This window comes from Orbilia oligospora (assembly GCF_000225545.1).
Source record: "Orbilia oligospora ATCC 24927 unplaced genomic scaffold scaffold00215, whole genome shotgun sequence".
NCBI lineage: Eukaryota > Fungi > Ascomycota > Orbiliomycetes > Orbiliales > Orbiliaceae > Orbilia > Orbilia oligospora.
In genome coordinates, this window is record NW_011645772.1 from 2,245,876 (window position 1) to 2,259,903 (window position 14,028).

At 44.2% G+C, this 14,028-nt stretch overlaps 6 protein-coding genes across 6 annotated transcripts; 1 reads left to right on the forward strand and 5 right to left on the reverse strand.

The window, feature by feature from the left end:
- Window positions 1–339: 339 nt before the first annotated feature.
- Window positions 340–4,298, reverse strand: AOL_s00215g660 (uncharacterized protein; the record flags this gene model as incomplete). The annotated part of the gene is made up of 4 exons (XM_011129862.1): window positions 340–1,077; window positions 1,161–2,265; window positions 2,335–3,160; window positions 3,275–4,298. 4 exons carry the CDS (start codon window positions 4,296–4,298, stop codon window positions 340–342), a joined length of 3,693 nt encoding a protein of 1,230 aa, XP_011128164.1.
- A 220-nt stretch (window positions 4,299–4,518) lies between these two features.
- On the reverse strand, window positions 4,519–4,833 carry AOL_s00215g661 (uncharacterized protein; the record flags this gene model as incomplete). The annotated part of the gene is made up of 1 exon (XM_011129863.1): window positions 4,519–4,833. One exon carries the CDS (start codon window positions 4,831–4,833, stop codon window positions 4,519–4,521), a length of 315 nt encoding a protein of 104 aa, XP_011128165.1.
- Window positions 4,834–6,082: 1,249 nt separating this feature from the next.
- Window positions 6,083–7,023, reverse strand: AOL_s00215g662 (uncharacterized protein; the record flags this gene model as incomplete). The annotated part of the gene is made up of 6 exons (XM_011129864.1): window positions 6,083–6,134; window positions 6,208–6,363; window positions 6,440–6,482; window positions 6,578–6,665; window positions 6,761–6,781; window positions 6,868–7,023. 6 exons carry the CDS (start codon window positions 7,021–7,023, stop codon window positions 6,083–6,085), a joined length of 516 nt encoding a protein of 171 aa, XP_011128166.1.
- A 348-nt stretch (window positions 7,024–7,371) lies between these two features.
- Window positions 7,372–9,011, forward strand: AOL_s00215g663 (uncharacterized protein; the record flags this gene model as incomplete). Its single annotated transcript, XM_011129865.1, has 4 exons — window positions 7,372–7,622; window positions 7,704–7,881; window positions 7,971–8,184; window positions 8,254–9,011. The coding sequence occupies 4 exons, from the start codon at window positions 7,372–7,374 to the stop codon at window positions 9,009–9,011; spliced, it is 1,401 nt and encodes a 466-aa protein (XP_011128167.1).
- A 456-nt stretch (window positions 9,012–9,467) lies between these two features.
- Window positions 9,468–10,936, reverse strand: AOL_s00215g664 (uncharacterized protein; the record flags this gene model as incomplete). Its single annotated transcript, XM_011129866.1, has 3 exons — window positions 9,468–9,705; window positions 9,771–10,506; window positions 10,600–10,936. 3 exons carry the CDS (start codon window positions 10,934–10,936, stop codon window positions 9,468–9,470), a joined length of 1,311 nt encoding a protein of 436 aa, XP_011128168.1.
- Window positions 10,937–11,625: 689 nt separating this feature from the next.
- Window positions 11,626–13,436, reverse strand: AOL_s00215g665 (uncharacterized protein; the record flags this gene model as incomplete). The annotated part of the gene is made up of 12 exons (XM_011129867.1): window positions 11,626–11,765; window positions 11,824–12,044; window positions 12,116–12,283; window positions 12,357–12,414; window positions 12,469–12,494; window positions 12,558–12,620; window positions 12,680–12,704; window positions 12,791–12,869; window positions 12,954–12,976; window positions 13,046–13,074; window positions 13,171–13,184; window positions 13,296–13,436. 12 exons carry the CDS (start codon window positions 13,434–13,436, stop codon window positions 11,626–11,628), a joined length of 987 nt encoding a protein of 328 aa, XP_011128169.1.
- Between the last annotated feature and the right edge of the window lie 592 nt (window positions 13,437–14,028).

Sequence of the window (14,028 nt, forward strand, 5' to 3'; positions counted from 1 at the left end):
TGGGCGGGGCTGGGCACGAGGCAAAGCTGATCTGTGTATAGATCTATTTTTTTTTACTGAAAAAGGCTTGGATAGATGAGAAGAAGAAGAAGAAGAAGAAGAAGAAGAATCACTGTTCTTACAGAGCGAAAACTATAGCAACCCCGTTGTTACGTACTAAACGCAAAGATTCTATAAACGGTTGGCATCAGAATCTCTTCTTCTTAAAAACAAAGTTACTATTCTTGGGCCCTGGACCCAAACCTGCCCAAATACGTACATTTATTTAGAGAAGAACATACATAAAAGCATAAGATTAATTCATTAAGATAACGAAGCGGTCATGACATAGTGAACATCTCAACTAGTATTAGTGCCAACCCCTGAAAGCATTTCCACAATCTCTTGGTGACCATTTCTTAACGCTGCTTTCAGCGCACGACCCTGATCAACAGGAACATTACTATCCAAGACCAGTCTCACAATTTTGCTGTAGCCTTTACTCGACGCTGCACAAAGAGCTGCACTCGCGTTACCTGTAAAGGTACCCGTATTCAAGAGCCCCTCTACAACATCATAATGGCCCCTATCTGCCGCCAAATAAATTGCATGACTCCGGTGTCTAGGAGAAACTCTATTCAAGAGTAGCTCCACGACATCACGATGGCCTCCAACTGATGCAGTATATAGTGCAAGGCTACCACGGCTGTCGTTATCATCAGTATTGCTACCCTGCGCAGCATCTAAAAGCATTCTCACAATATTTCGATCACCGTTGAATGATGCCGCAGAAAGTGCCTCAGTTGTATTCCAAGGGCCAGCGCCGCTATTTAAGAGCAGCTCTACGATATCTTGGTTGCCTTTTTCTGCAGCCGCATGAAGAGCTGCAGAATGGTTGATATAAGCGCCTCTATCTAGAAGCAGCTTAAATATGCTGTAGTTGCCCCCATTCAATGCTATTGTAAGTCCGCCACCGCCGTGCGCCTTTACGTCGAGCCCTCTGTCTACAAACAATCTAACAATATCCCAGAAATAGCGCCGGCACGCCATCATAAACGCATCGTGGAGTTGTGAACCTTGAAGCCCAATTTTAACCCTCTATCCAGGAGTAATTCAACGACATCATAATGTCCCTTAAATGAGGCCACACATAGCGGGTAGGCCCAAGGTCCACTAGGTACGTTCAAGTCGGCACCATAGTCCAAGAGCAATTTGACAATGCTCAAGTGACCTTGACTTGATGCTGCAGCAAGGGGGTTGCCGTAGAACCCCCCGGCCCTGCCGGCGTCGACACCTCGTTGTAGTAGAAACTTCACAGTCTGGTAACATCCATCCAAAGATTCCTGATAAAGAGCTAGAGCCATTTCTTTGGTGTCAGCTCTGACACCTTTATTCAGGAACAGCTCTACAATGCCCCAATGACTCTGACGCAATGCCTCGCTAGCTGCGATAACACAATCCGAGTCGACATCCACCTTTTGAGATAAGAAGCGCTCTACCTGCACCCTTAGACCTACAGCCGAGGCATACCGAAGTGCTGAGACCGTTTCATTCTCAGACAGGTAAAAGAATTGCTCTCCACAGCAGTATTTGTACAACCTTTCATTGTCGAAAAGCTGTAAGATGAGACACCGCACCCTTTCATCCACTTCTTCAGCCGTGCGAGCGAAAGTCGTCCAGTAGTTAGCACAGTACTGAAAAAACGGAAAAGGAGGAGACTCCACTTTTGCGGGACTATCGTAAAACGCGCTGCTCAGGCTCAATAAATACGCGCTTCTCAGGCTCAATAAATACGCGCTGCTCAGGCTCAATAAATACGCGATGCAAATCTTTGCCATAGATGTTTTAGCATCGACCTCCTGAAGACCCCGTGATATCTGCAAGTCGACGACACCGAGCCGGTCTGAAGTTAGATATTCTCTAACAGATAAATGCGCCAACTGAAGTACTGGGTTCGGCTTCTGGCTAGAAATAACCACCAGGCCAGAACAGTAATGGAGCACTTCATTTGGACAGGGCATCCTGCGACTAGAGTCAAAATAAGTTTTTTCGTCCGTATCAACAGCCAACGCATCCACGATCTCAACGACCTCCACTGGTCTTGGAGAGTACGTAAGGAACTGGAGGATCCTTATAGCCTTTTTTTTGTATATATTTGGCATATTGCGTATGATTCTTGCATAGGTTTCATCCAAAGTTTCAGGTAGAGATCCAAGGGCGTTATGAAGACTGTCGGGGTCCAAACAGTTTCCCAGAACATCAAGTTGGCATTTAGCCCACCGAAACCTATTAATCTTTAGAATCCCCTCGATAACCAGCTTGAATCCGTTCCAGAGTGAAGTAATTCAAACTTACATTCCATTTGCTTTCCTTGTAAGGACATCTTCAATTTCAGTTTGTTCAACCCGAGATTTCCATCTGCTAAATTCAGTATCTCCGGTGACTCGACATTTGATATATGCATTGATATCTTCGCTAATGAGTTCACTTCCAATGGAGATAATCCAAGATGCAGTGATGCACTTTCTGACTTCAGATTCGATGTCCGCTTCCGACCGGCTGGTAATAAGAAAGTGAATGTTCCTTTCTTCCGAACATGCATTGATTTCATTTATCCATAGCATTAATTCCTTTCTCTTTTCTCTGTTGCATTCGTCGAGTGCATCTAAAACCAACCAGATTTCGCCGGTCTTCTCTGCCATTGATAAAAAGGTCATCCGAAGCGACTGGCAAGTTGGTTGATCTTTCCCATCGTGGTAAGAGGCAAAAAAAGACTCCAATACTCCTGAGCTTCGTCTAGATCTGTAGTAGAGCTGGCTAATAAGACCTCGAAGCATCCCCTCTAGAGATTGTTTATCGACATCCTTGTAATCAAAGTAAAAATAAAGAAGTTGGTTGGAGTAAATATGTTTTAAATGTGTGATAATAATCGAGCTGAGAATGGTTTTTCCACATCCAGGAATACCATGCAGCCATAGTAGCGAATTACGTTGTCTCTTCCATTCGCTGAATTCGGAGCTTTCAATGAACCAAAGACCTGAGCCTTGCAGCTGTTCTTTGATAGCAGCATTATAGTTGGTTGAAGAGTCAGGTGGTGATAACCAACGGTAAATGTCTTGTTGCTTTTCTGTTGATATAGAATGAGAGATGTTGGCATGAAGTTCGTCTATCTTTTTCTCGACTTGAATCCAATTAACGTTAGTAGAACGAATTTAACGCAAAGCTTGACGAAGTAAGTCGGAATCATCAAACTCGATAAACTAATTTATAGAGAAAAGGAAATGGGGTCACGAACTCGAAGAGAGAATACCGGGAATCTCAATAGCCTTCTTCTCCGCTTCAACTTTGCGGGGGGATATCCGAGCGAGAAGATCCTTAGCATAAGCAGCTGCTGCCATAGCTGCGTAACCTTGCCATTTTTTGTTTTTATGAGAATCGGAGTAATCGCATATTCCTCTAATAACAAGACAAGGGAATTGATTCATGATTCCTGCTGCCTCCATTTCAAAACACAAAATCTTGTTTTTAACTGCGAGCTTATCCCGAAGCACAGCATTCTTCATTAATTGGTTTGCTGAAGCTATTAAACCGTAATGTATTATTGGGTTGTCGTTCTTAGACCGTTCAGGCCTTTTCGTTAAATTCGATAAATCGTCCCCGCAGAGAGTCGCACAGCTTGCTTCGGCCGTTGAATTATCCGGATGAACGATCTCGGACCGGTATAGTTTGTCGCTCGTTGAACCCGGCCGTTCATAGTTCGCCCTCAGAGTTGGATATTTCTCAAGGACACTGTTGATATGCCCCTTGATTCCATTTCCACCTTCAATCATTGCATATTCGGACGACAGCTCGGTTATAGCAGCGAGCAAGAGTAGTGGTGGTTGGTTTAAGAATCCCGTAAGCTTGAAGTCTTGACCTTGATTATTCTTTCCGAAGTCATACTGTATCACTCCGCCCCGTCCATCGAAAGGCTTGCTGACCACGACATCACCAAGACGTATGTCTCGCTCATCCGCTCCGGGCATATATAGTGGTGCTCCACCGCCGATGCCGACCATTAATCCAATCCTTATATTTTGAAAGGTGTTTAACATATCTTTAACAACTGCCGTTGCAGAAGATATGCCATACTGTCCACCGGGTAAGGTAACAATGACAACATTATGCTTGCTAATCTCGCCCACGGTATAAACATTATTATCCGTCAGAGGTATATCCTCGGGCGTGGGGTGTTTTTTGTCGAGAAATGTTTTCGCAGCAATGTATTCGCATTCTATGGCACAAATCCACCCGACGGTATAGTCCTTCCGGTCGACCATATCATAAGTATAATTATAAGGAGCCAACCAAAAGATCTTTATGTAAAGTTGCAATTACAAAATCAGTCTTGGGGCTTCGATAGCGAACGAGTTGTATACGGGACCGATGAAATACGAAAGAGGTCCTGGTATTTGTTTCGTAGCTAGACCTGGGAGTTAAGTGCTGGTAGATACCTACTTAAGTATATTGGAGAAGTCTTAAGTACATTTATTACCCCTCTTAATTATAGTCAATCCAAGCCAAGAGTTTCGATTCATTGTCAATTCGCTCAGCCGTGTGCGCATGCGCTTCGATTGTAGAAGTACTCACAACCTCGAGACTAGACGCAGATTTAGCCTGGAATCCAGCGCAGATGAGGGTATCGATACGTATCACACGTGCATACAAAGAGACGTATCTTACCTTGCTGTAGTGCTGTCCCTCTGCGCATGCAGTTGCTAGGATCCGGATCCTGCAGGTCTGCTGGCCATGGCGCAGTCTAGTGTAGCCTCGTCGATACATATGCATATCAACTCGTGCGTACAGCATTTGCATCTTGATACTGGCCTTGTATTTCAGGAAAGGCTAATTAGCTAAGTCCTTACAATAGTTTACAAAATTAAAATAAAGTACGTCACAATTCGTGAATTCGGTACCAGTGTATATCATGATACATCGATATCGATATCGAGATCGATAGCTATGCAATGATCATGAAGACACACCCAAGATATCATATCTCAACACACGTTATCAGGTGAGCAAAGTCAAGATGCATATGGCATCCAATACTCCACATATATCCAGATATCTGGCTTTTCTGTCAACCGAGCTTGTTTTTTCAATCCTCGATAATATCGATTATGAGCACAATCTATTAGCCCTACGAATGACGTACAAACGTCTTAAGCACTATTTAAAAAAAGAAGCCAATCTAACATTAATCTCAAATCAATATACGAAACCCGAACGGTATATATATATTTAGTACCCCTATAGTCTCGAAGGTCTCCTGAAGGTCGACCGCGAAGTCTGGTATGCATTGTATGAGCACAATTGAGAGCCCATTGTTTAAAGATATCGCCGGATTTACTTTATCCTCAGGTATACATTTGGGAATCCCACCCACTCCATGAAGATTTCGTTATAATCACCTCGAAAAGTCAGAAAGCACCCAATATAACCAATATAGAAGGTTGTCTATACGCAATAACTAATATTTAAATAGCTACACCTCCTCAAATTTCACTCTTACCATCTTGAATCTTCCTAATATTCGATCTATAACTCTCCTTCCTGACGACCATCGTGACCCAGAATTGACTCGCTCTCAATTCAATCTGATCAATTCCTCTGTCAGCATGTCTCCGGAACAATGATTCCCAATCAAATTTTAGATTCTCCGAGTGCTTTGTTTGGGTGTCGAATATAATTTTCTGGCGTGGCGTATTGCCAACTTATTCTGACATTAGTATTTGTATCAGATAAGAAATAGAGACCCAGTCTTTCAATTTTTCATCGCTCGGAATCTGCCTTTGACCAGAGTATTCATATTTTTTGTTAAAGGGGTAAACTGCATAAGGAATCGAGTAGTAGGAAAGTAATCTCAGCGATATCGATTCGTGCGACTATTGATCCAATCCTAATAATGACCGATCCATTGCCAGAACAAGTCTCGACAATCTGAACCTAGAAACTCAAGACAAGCAAGATGGGACTGAAATATCTCTTATTCCAATTCAATTCATATTTACAAATCTAAAATGCAAAAGACAGACAATTTCACATCAAGGCTGTTACCCGTTTATCCTCTGTCTGCAACCTGGGGCTCCCAAGTCTCAATCTTCGGTCTCACACTAGCACCCTGTTAGTCCGGCAGAGTCCCTCGATATCTCACATAAATTAGACGTCAAAGAAAAGGAAACATACGTATTATATGGCTTATAGGCACCACGGGTCTGTGTGGGGTTATATCCGAGGTTCTTCCCCCACTTATGATACCCAGTATTCGGGATAACCGACGAATTCGGGACGTTGTCGGACGCATAGGACATCCAATTGTGCCAGCCGGGTTCTATTTCCGCTCTAACCCACCCATAAAACTACCAGTTAGAATATCCCTCCCTATGTCGAGAAGAAGTGTAGTCCAAGGGTAACATACGCATCACCATAGAAGTTTTTATAGATGACCCATCGGTTTCGTACTATCCACCCACAGCCATACCACGAATTAGTATATCCCCAGTCCCAAATACATCTTTCATACTCTTTTCGTGTGATTCTGGCATTGCGAACGTACGTGGCAGTTCCTCGTCGTAGTTTTGGTAGTATTTATTGCCGTAGGAGTCGGTTCCGACGAGAATACCAACTTTAGTATCACCGAGAGTCTATCCACCATATCCACACAATCCATGTTAGCCATTGAAAACCGTAGTATCCCGTAAACGGTTTATCGCGCGCGGAGGAAGGCTAAAGGTCGTACAGCTAATTGATAAACGGAATCCTATCGTCAACATCTCGGAGGTTAGCCATCCATTCAGTTTCCCAATTCTTATACACCCAAACAGCCGCCATAGATGATCCCCATACCCGGATACCGAGCTTCCAAACATTGCGAATCGTTCTCGTGACCCAACTCATGGTTGCTGGCCGTCGCTGTGGTCGCTGCGATAGAAAGTAGACGTTTTTGACGTGGTTGAAGTTGCTATTGGTATTTGCCGAAACCTCATTGGGTGTTGTTGACATTGGAACCTTGAAACGGCAGATGGTTGCCGCACCTGCCGCATTGTTTTACACAAGTTGCCCCTGATATGAGATGACGTTGGATGATGAGGCTCACCGGCTTCAAAATGGCAGTTGGAGCTACATTCGTATTAAGTAAGTAGGTAATTAACAGGGTGTTCATTTCCGCCGGCAGAATTTCCTCCGTTCGCCTTCAATGTTCTATTTTCATTCTATACTTCGAGTCGCTCATTAAGTCTCTTCTCAACTACGAGATCTATTTTATCTTTTTTTTTTTCATTTCTATCCCCGTTCATAACTTTCTCACGACCTTGCGAACGAGCGCCGGATGCCCGTCCACCCCGTAAAACGATGACCCTCCTCCCGGCGACAAGGACCGACATCTCGACTAAAGAGTACCTCGCGCTATTCACACTCACGAGTGGTTGTACAGCTATCATAATCGCTGCATTCCGGTCGCGCGGCGAACCGATTGTTGCATCGTTGGGGTTCAGCGGATTCGCCTTCGCAGCAACGTATTGTCTGATACCATGGCTAGGCGATGCCTTCAAGAAGGTGGGGTTTAAGGGGAAGGATATGGCGAAAACACATAGGCCGGAGATGTATGCTGCCTCCCTACTTTTGTCAAGTTCTATGGGATATAACTTGCGGAATAGAAGCTAATTGGATGGGTGTTATGATAGTCCAGAGACGATGGGTGCTGTCTGCGCGGTCGTGTACATCATGTGCATGTTCCTGTTCATACCCTTCCCGTTCTACGAGTACCTTGTCCAAACTTCGGGTGGAGGAAACCGTGATGTTGAATTCGAGGTTCAGCAATCGTTCGTTGGGAGGACGTTACATCGATTTCCGCATAACAAGGTATGTTGAAGTTAACATCCTCGTCAGTTGGATATTTTAGATAAAAGTAAGGAATGTAAAGAAGCTAATTGGGCTTGGTGATATTATAGCTAGGAGAATATCTATCAGCTATCTTATCCCTGCAGAGCATGGTTTTCTTGGGCGTAGCAGACGATTTATTCGACATTCGGTGGCGACATAAGATCCTCTTACCCGCTATCGCTGCTATCCCCATGCTCGTGGTCTACTACGTCGATTTTGGAGTTACAGTAATCTCCATTCCGACGGTACTACAGCCATACCTTGGGCGTTTACTCAACTTGGGTATGCTTTTATATCATGAACATTCAGACCATTCGCAACCAAGAACCTATAACTAATGTAATATAACAGGCTGGCTCTACTACGCCTACATGGCCTTCGTCGCCATCCTCGGCCCAAACGCAATCAACATCCTCGCCGGCATAAACGGCATCGAAGTCGGCCAATCCATCGTCATAGCCCTAATGATAATCTTCAACGACATCCTCTACATCTCCCAACCGGGTCATCCAGCCATGAACTCCCATCTCTTCTCCCTCTACTTCCTCCTCCCGTTCCTCGGCGTCTCGCTGGCATTACTCCGTTACAATTGGTTCCCCGCAAAAGTATTCGTCGGGGATACCTACTGCTACTTCGCAGGGTTTTTGTTCAGCGTAGTCGGAATACTCGGACATTTTTCAAAGACTTTGATGTTACTTTTGCTCCCGCAGATATTTAATGGTTGTTATTCTACGCCACAGTTATTCGGCTTGATTCCCTGCCCGCGCCATCGATTACCGAAATTTAATGCGAGAACCCATCTCCTCGAACCATCCATGGCGCAGTTTGTACAACCGCCTAAGAACATTACCGTGGTATTATTAACCGCCATGGAGAAGTTTAAGGTCGTAAAGCTGGTTAAAGATGAAGAAGGGGTTATTAAGGAATGTAGTAATCTTACTATATTGAACCTTTGGTTGGTGTGGTTTGGAACTATGAGGGAAGATACTTTGGCAATTGGAGTAATGGGTTTCCAGTTGGCTATGGGATTGTTGGCTTTGGGGATACGGCATGGATTGGCGTTAATGGTTTATGAGTATGACAATTTGGTTAAGTGGGATCGGGCTTAGTTACAAGATTGTTAGAGAGATAATCTCGGAGGGAGTATAACCTATCTATTCGTTGTAATATAGTTCTTTGACGGTTGTGGTGTATATAAAATGCCTACCTAATCTATAATAAGAAGTTCAGAAGCAATTGCATTTCGGTTACTCGATTAATTTCTTGAGATTTTATATAGTAGGATCTTAGGATACATGCTGTTAGAGACTAGACTATGCTTTTGGCATAAGCTTATAATCAGATACATGCATGAGATACAATCTTGTCACACGGTAGACTGCTAGGTCGACTAGAATGATAAATGATATTTCATTATAAAATCATAATCGCATACGCTAAATTCCAGAAAAACTATCATTACGAAGGTCTTCATAATCGCCTAAAATCTATGATACATATCGAAATAAAATACCAAACCTCGTAGTCAATCCCCCCAATTGATTCAAGAAAAGAAAAACCTGAAATCAAAATCTGATTTCATATGACCCTGCCCTTGTCATATACCGCACCCACTTAACACTCGAGTAATTGCTCTTCTCGAAGACCTTGAGGTATCTCACTAACAACCCTGAGCTTGTGAACATGAGTAGCGAGAAGTTCAGCGATACTGGTGGACGAGACCAAGCTTTTTGGTTTGTCATTGCGGTGAGAATAGCGTCTGCTGACAGGACATATTCTGATTGTCCTGTGAATCGAGGGATTCTATGATAGAAGAGCCAATTAGCATTGTGACTCCAATCAAGAGAACTAATCAAGAATGAACTTACCTCCAAACAATATTATTTTCCGCCGGTTCATACTTCGCCTTCCCCTGACTGGTCCTAACGTGCGTAGTAGCCGTATTCAATGGCGTCGGCACCTTAACTATCACATTCGTAGCAAACAATTTACTTCCATAGTTCGCTCTAACCGCAATCTGGTACTCCACCTTCGTCTTCCCGACTTCATTCACAATAACATGAACCTTAAACGGTAAATTGATATTCTCCGTCGCTCGATACCTCATCAACTCAAACTCTCCATCAGGCGGTATAAAACTAATCGTCCTATCCGTATCAAACCTCCCAAGTTTCACACACTGATGAAACTGACAATCCTCAAGTGTAACGCTACCCGCAGCAGCTCGGGTAGCTTTGCTCCCATTCTTATTCCCATTGGGCCTAGACAACCCAGTATCATCGAGTAACAATCTATCGTTCAATCCGAATTTACATTCGGGTACACCGGATAAATAAGCTCGCATGATGATCTGTCCCGTTACATCTTCCTTTAGGACCGTTCCCGCGGCGGACATGAGGAGGTTGACATCTTCGATTACGTCGACGAAAGCTTCGTTTTTGCGATATTTTACGTCGGCTCGACGCCATGATAGGGCACCGGTCGCTTGCATTGTTATTCTAGAGGAGTCTTCCATCGCTCGTTCCGACTTGACGCCTTCGGTTGTGATGTACATCTTCAAAGTGTCGGTTTCGGTGTTTTGAGGGTATCCGAAGTCGAGGATTTCTGTGTCACCATATAATCATTTTAGCTAACTTGTGAAATGAACGAATGATACAATAATCGAGCAAATAACGAAAGAAAAGCGGGTGTATATACCATCCAGGAGCTCATATATCAGCACGAAATTATTCTTCACCGCCTCTTCATCGAATTTCCCAAAGTAACTCCTCCCTAACGCGATCAAGCGGTACAAAAACTCAAACACCAGCGCCGCATTCGCATTACTTTTTGTGATGGCAACGAGGTATATATTCTCATGCTTCACGTGGGAGAATGTGGTACTCCCCAACGTTAAGATCGGGGAGCGCACTTGAGCGTTCGAAATGACTTGAATGCGAAAGACGTCGGAGAGGCGAGGACGGCAGTCATTACGGAATTGCCGGAAGATCAGGTTTTCGCCCTTCTGATTGAAGAGAAGGATTCCGGATAACATCTTTTCCTTCTTCTGTTATTTGAAGGTTTTTTTTTATTGTTTGTAATGGAATGATGCAATGCAGTCGAAATGTTTGGCCGTTGGTGGCGTTTTGAGGTGTTTTAACAGCTGCCGATGGGACGCGGGTAGATGGAACGAATGGGAATATTAGATAAGCTAGATGAACGAGGGTCTAAGGTATCATAATGCGATTCGAGGAATTGCAGCGCTAGCAGAGCAGAATGGGAGGGGAAGTCGTGATATCGTGATGGTGGTTTGGTGGAGGAGGTCAAGTTGCTGCTAGTTGGCGGTGGCAGCTAATATGGGGAAAGGAGGTCTGGCCGTTTTTGGTAGTCGACACGAACGTGCTCAACCGCCGTGCGACTCCACGTTATTAATATGATATCAGGACAATTTCAGCTTCAGCTTCAGATTCTTCAAAAACAATGACGGTGAATCGACTATAATTCTAAGAGTATGCCTCGCCAGCTTCACTACCTACACAAGAAAGAAGGAAAGAAAGAAAGAAAAGAATCATGTTTACACAGTTGAAGTATGAGAAGGAATGGGAGGAAGCCTGAGCCAAGTAATTTGCATTTTTCGACAAGCTTCAGTCTATAGCTATACGGTTATACCACCTTTGTTTTCACTCGAGATTTTTTTCCATTTTTTTCTCTCCGTTATATTGCATTCTCGGAGATGGCAAAATATTATATCAAATCACGCTTGACGAACTCTGCGTGGAGAGCCTTGCCCAGGGAAGCCGGACTCCTCTCGACAATGACACCAGCGGCGCTCAAAGCAGCAATCTTGGAGTCAGCACCTCCCTTTCCTCCGCTGACAATAGCGCCTATTCACAAAAATTAGCTTTTAAGTCGCGCCTTAGTTGTATATTAGAGACTACATACCAGCGTGACCCATACGTCTGCCAGGTGGCGCCGAAATACCAGCAATGAAGGCAACGGTGGGCTTGTTCTTCACGTTGTGCGCCTTGAGGAACTCGGCAGCATCTTCCTCAGCAGAACCACCAATTTCACCGATCATAATAATACCATCAGTAGCGTCGTCCTCAAGGAATACCTTCAGAGCATCAATGAAGTTTGTGCCAGAGAATGGATCACCACCAATTCTATCCAATCATATACATCAGCAAATGCACGTGGGTTATAACTGCCCAAGATCCGAATAAACAGCACTTACCCAACGACGAGACTCTGACCGAGACCGTGTTTGGTAGTCTGGTTGACAGCCTCATATGTCAAGGTACCGGATCTCGAAACAATACCGACGCGGCCGGCGCTGTGGATGAAGCCAGGCATGATACCGATCTTGCACTTCTCGCGGGGCATGATGATACCCGGGCAGTTTCTATATGTCCTAGCTTTTAGTACTATTGCTCCAAGATCCTATCGTAACTTTGAAGGCGTGTAAAATAACATACGGTCCGACCAGTCGGGTCTTGTTCTGGGTTTTTAGCATGTCGACGACGCGGACCATATCTACATTTCGGATTAGCATCCCGATTAAAGATTTTGAGCAGAGGTTCAATGTACCATGCTGTGGAATTCCCTCCGTGATGCTATCCGACAGCATCAGCTCATGTCTCTCCTACCAGGTCCCGAAAACCTGACTGAAAACCTACCAAACAACCAACGGTAATTCCGCCTCAATAGCCTCCTCGATCGACTTAGCCGCAACAGGTGGTCTAAAGTTATCCCTTCATCAGCATACCTCCCAATATACCCCCAGGAGAACTTCACGTACGGAACAAAGACAGCGGAAGCATTAGCTATCGAGCTTCTATGTCAGCCAAAAAAAGATCCCCAGCCACTAGCCCCAATAAGAAAATCCCTCCAAATTGGTAAGAATCAGTACCTTGAACCTCCTTGATCGCGTCGGCAACGTTTCCGAAAACCGGTCGGTCAAGATGTGTCTGGCCAGCCTTCTTTGGGTTCTATTTCCCGATTCCATACTATTAGTCCTTCCATTCGTTCGCGATTTTTCCGAAGGTAAATGATATAAACTCGGGTATACGAACAATTCCGCCGACGACATTGGTGCCTATGATTCACAGCCTCAATCAGTAAACCCAATTCCAATTCCAAAGTATCGATGATAAAGCATAAATACCGTAATCAATAGCTTGTTGTGCATGGAAGCTACATCCCCGCTTCAATCAGCATTTTTCCCATTCTCATCCAATAACCTCAAATTTCCACCCAACAATCAAATATTCAATTCGGATTCCCACCAACCTTCCTTGTTTTCCCTGTTCACGCCCCACCACAGATAAATGATAATCAGCATCTCAAATCCCAATCCATCCTTCAAGAACCTTCTCAATTGATTTCCCAGCTTGCATCCCAAAGAGTGTCCATACCGTAAACCCCTGGTATATCAACCTCGTATCCTTTCCGATCTTCAAGTTGCTATAGGTCGAGGTATATGGCGTCTCAGTTGAGTATCCGCGACGACATATCGTCTTGCCAGCTGACGCGGCGGAACGGCGGAGTGCGAACATCTTTTTTAAAGAAAAGCGGTGATGTCGGTGAGAATCGGCGACGGTGGGGTGGTGGTGGTTAATCGGTGGTAAAGTGGGATGGGATGGGTTTCGGACCAGGTTGGGATACGGTATGTTAGAGAGGTCGGGATGTGTGGTTTTCGGAGTTATGGAAGGGGTTTCGGGATTTTGCGTGGGGCGTTGGATAAACCACGCTCACAACACGATGAGATGAGATAAACTACTTGGAAAACGATTTTATACGGAGACGACGATGATTTTTAGAGGCTCTTCTAATACAAGAACATATGCTAGTGTACATGTATCAAAAGGACTTTTTCCTCCTTTCTATCCGTTTTGTTGAAGCCGGAGTTTTCCTTTTTATCCTCTGCCCGTTCAAATGTTCATTTAACGCCCAATTGTTGAATATCTTCCCAAAAACAAATAAAAAGACAAAAAAAAACCAGGTACCCATAATGCCTGAAAACAATTACGCTGCCAGTGAAGAATTGAAAAAGGAGAAGAAGAGAGTATGAACAAGAAGTTTTTTGGTGATTGTGTGATTAGAATATTGTACGGATGGTGTGGGGCCTGTGATTAATCAATGGTACCA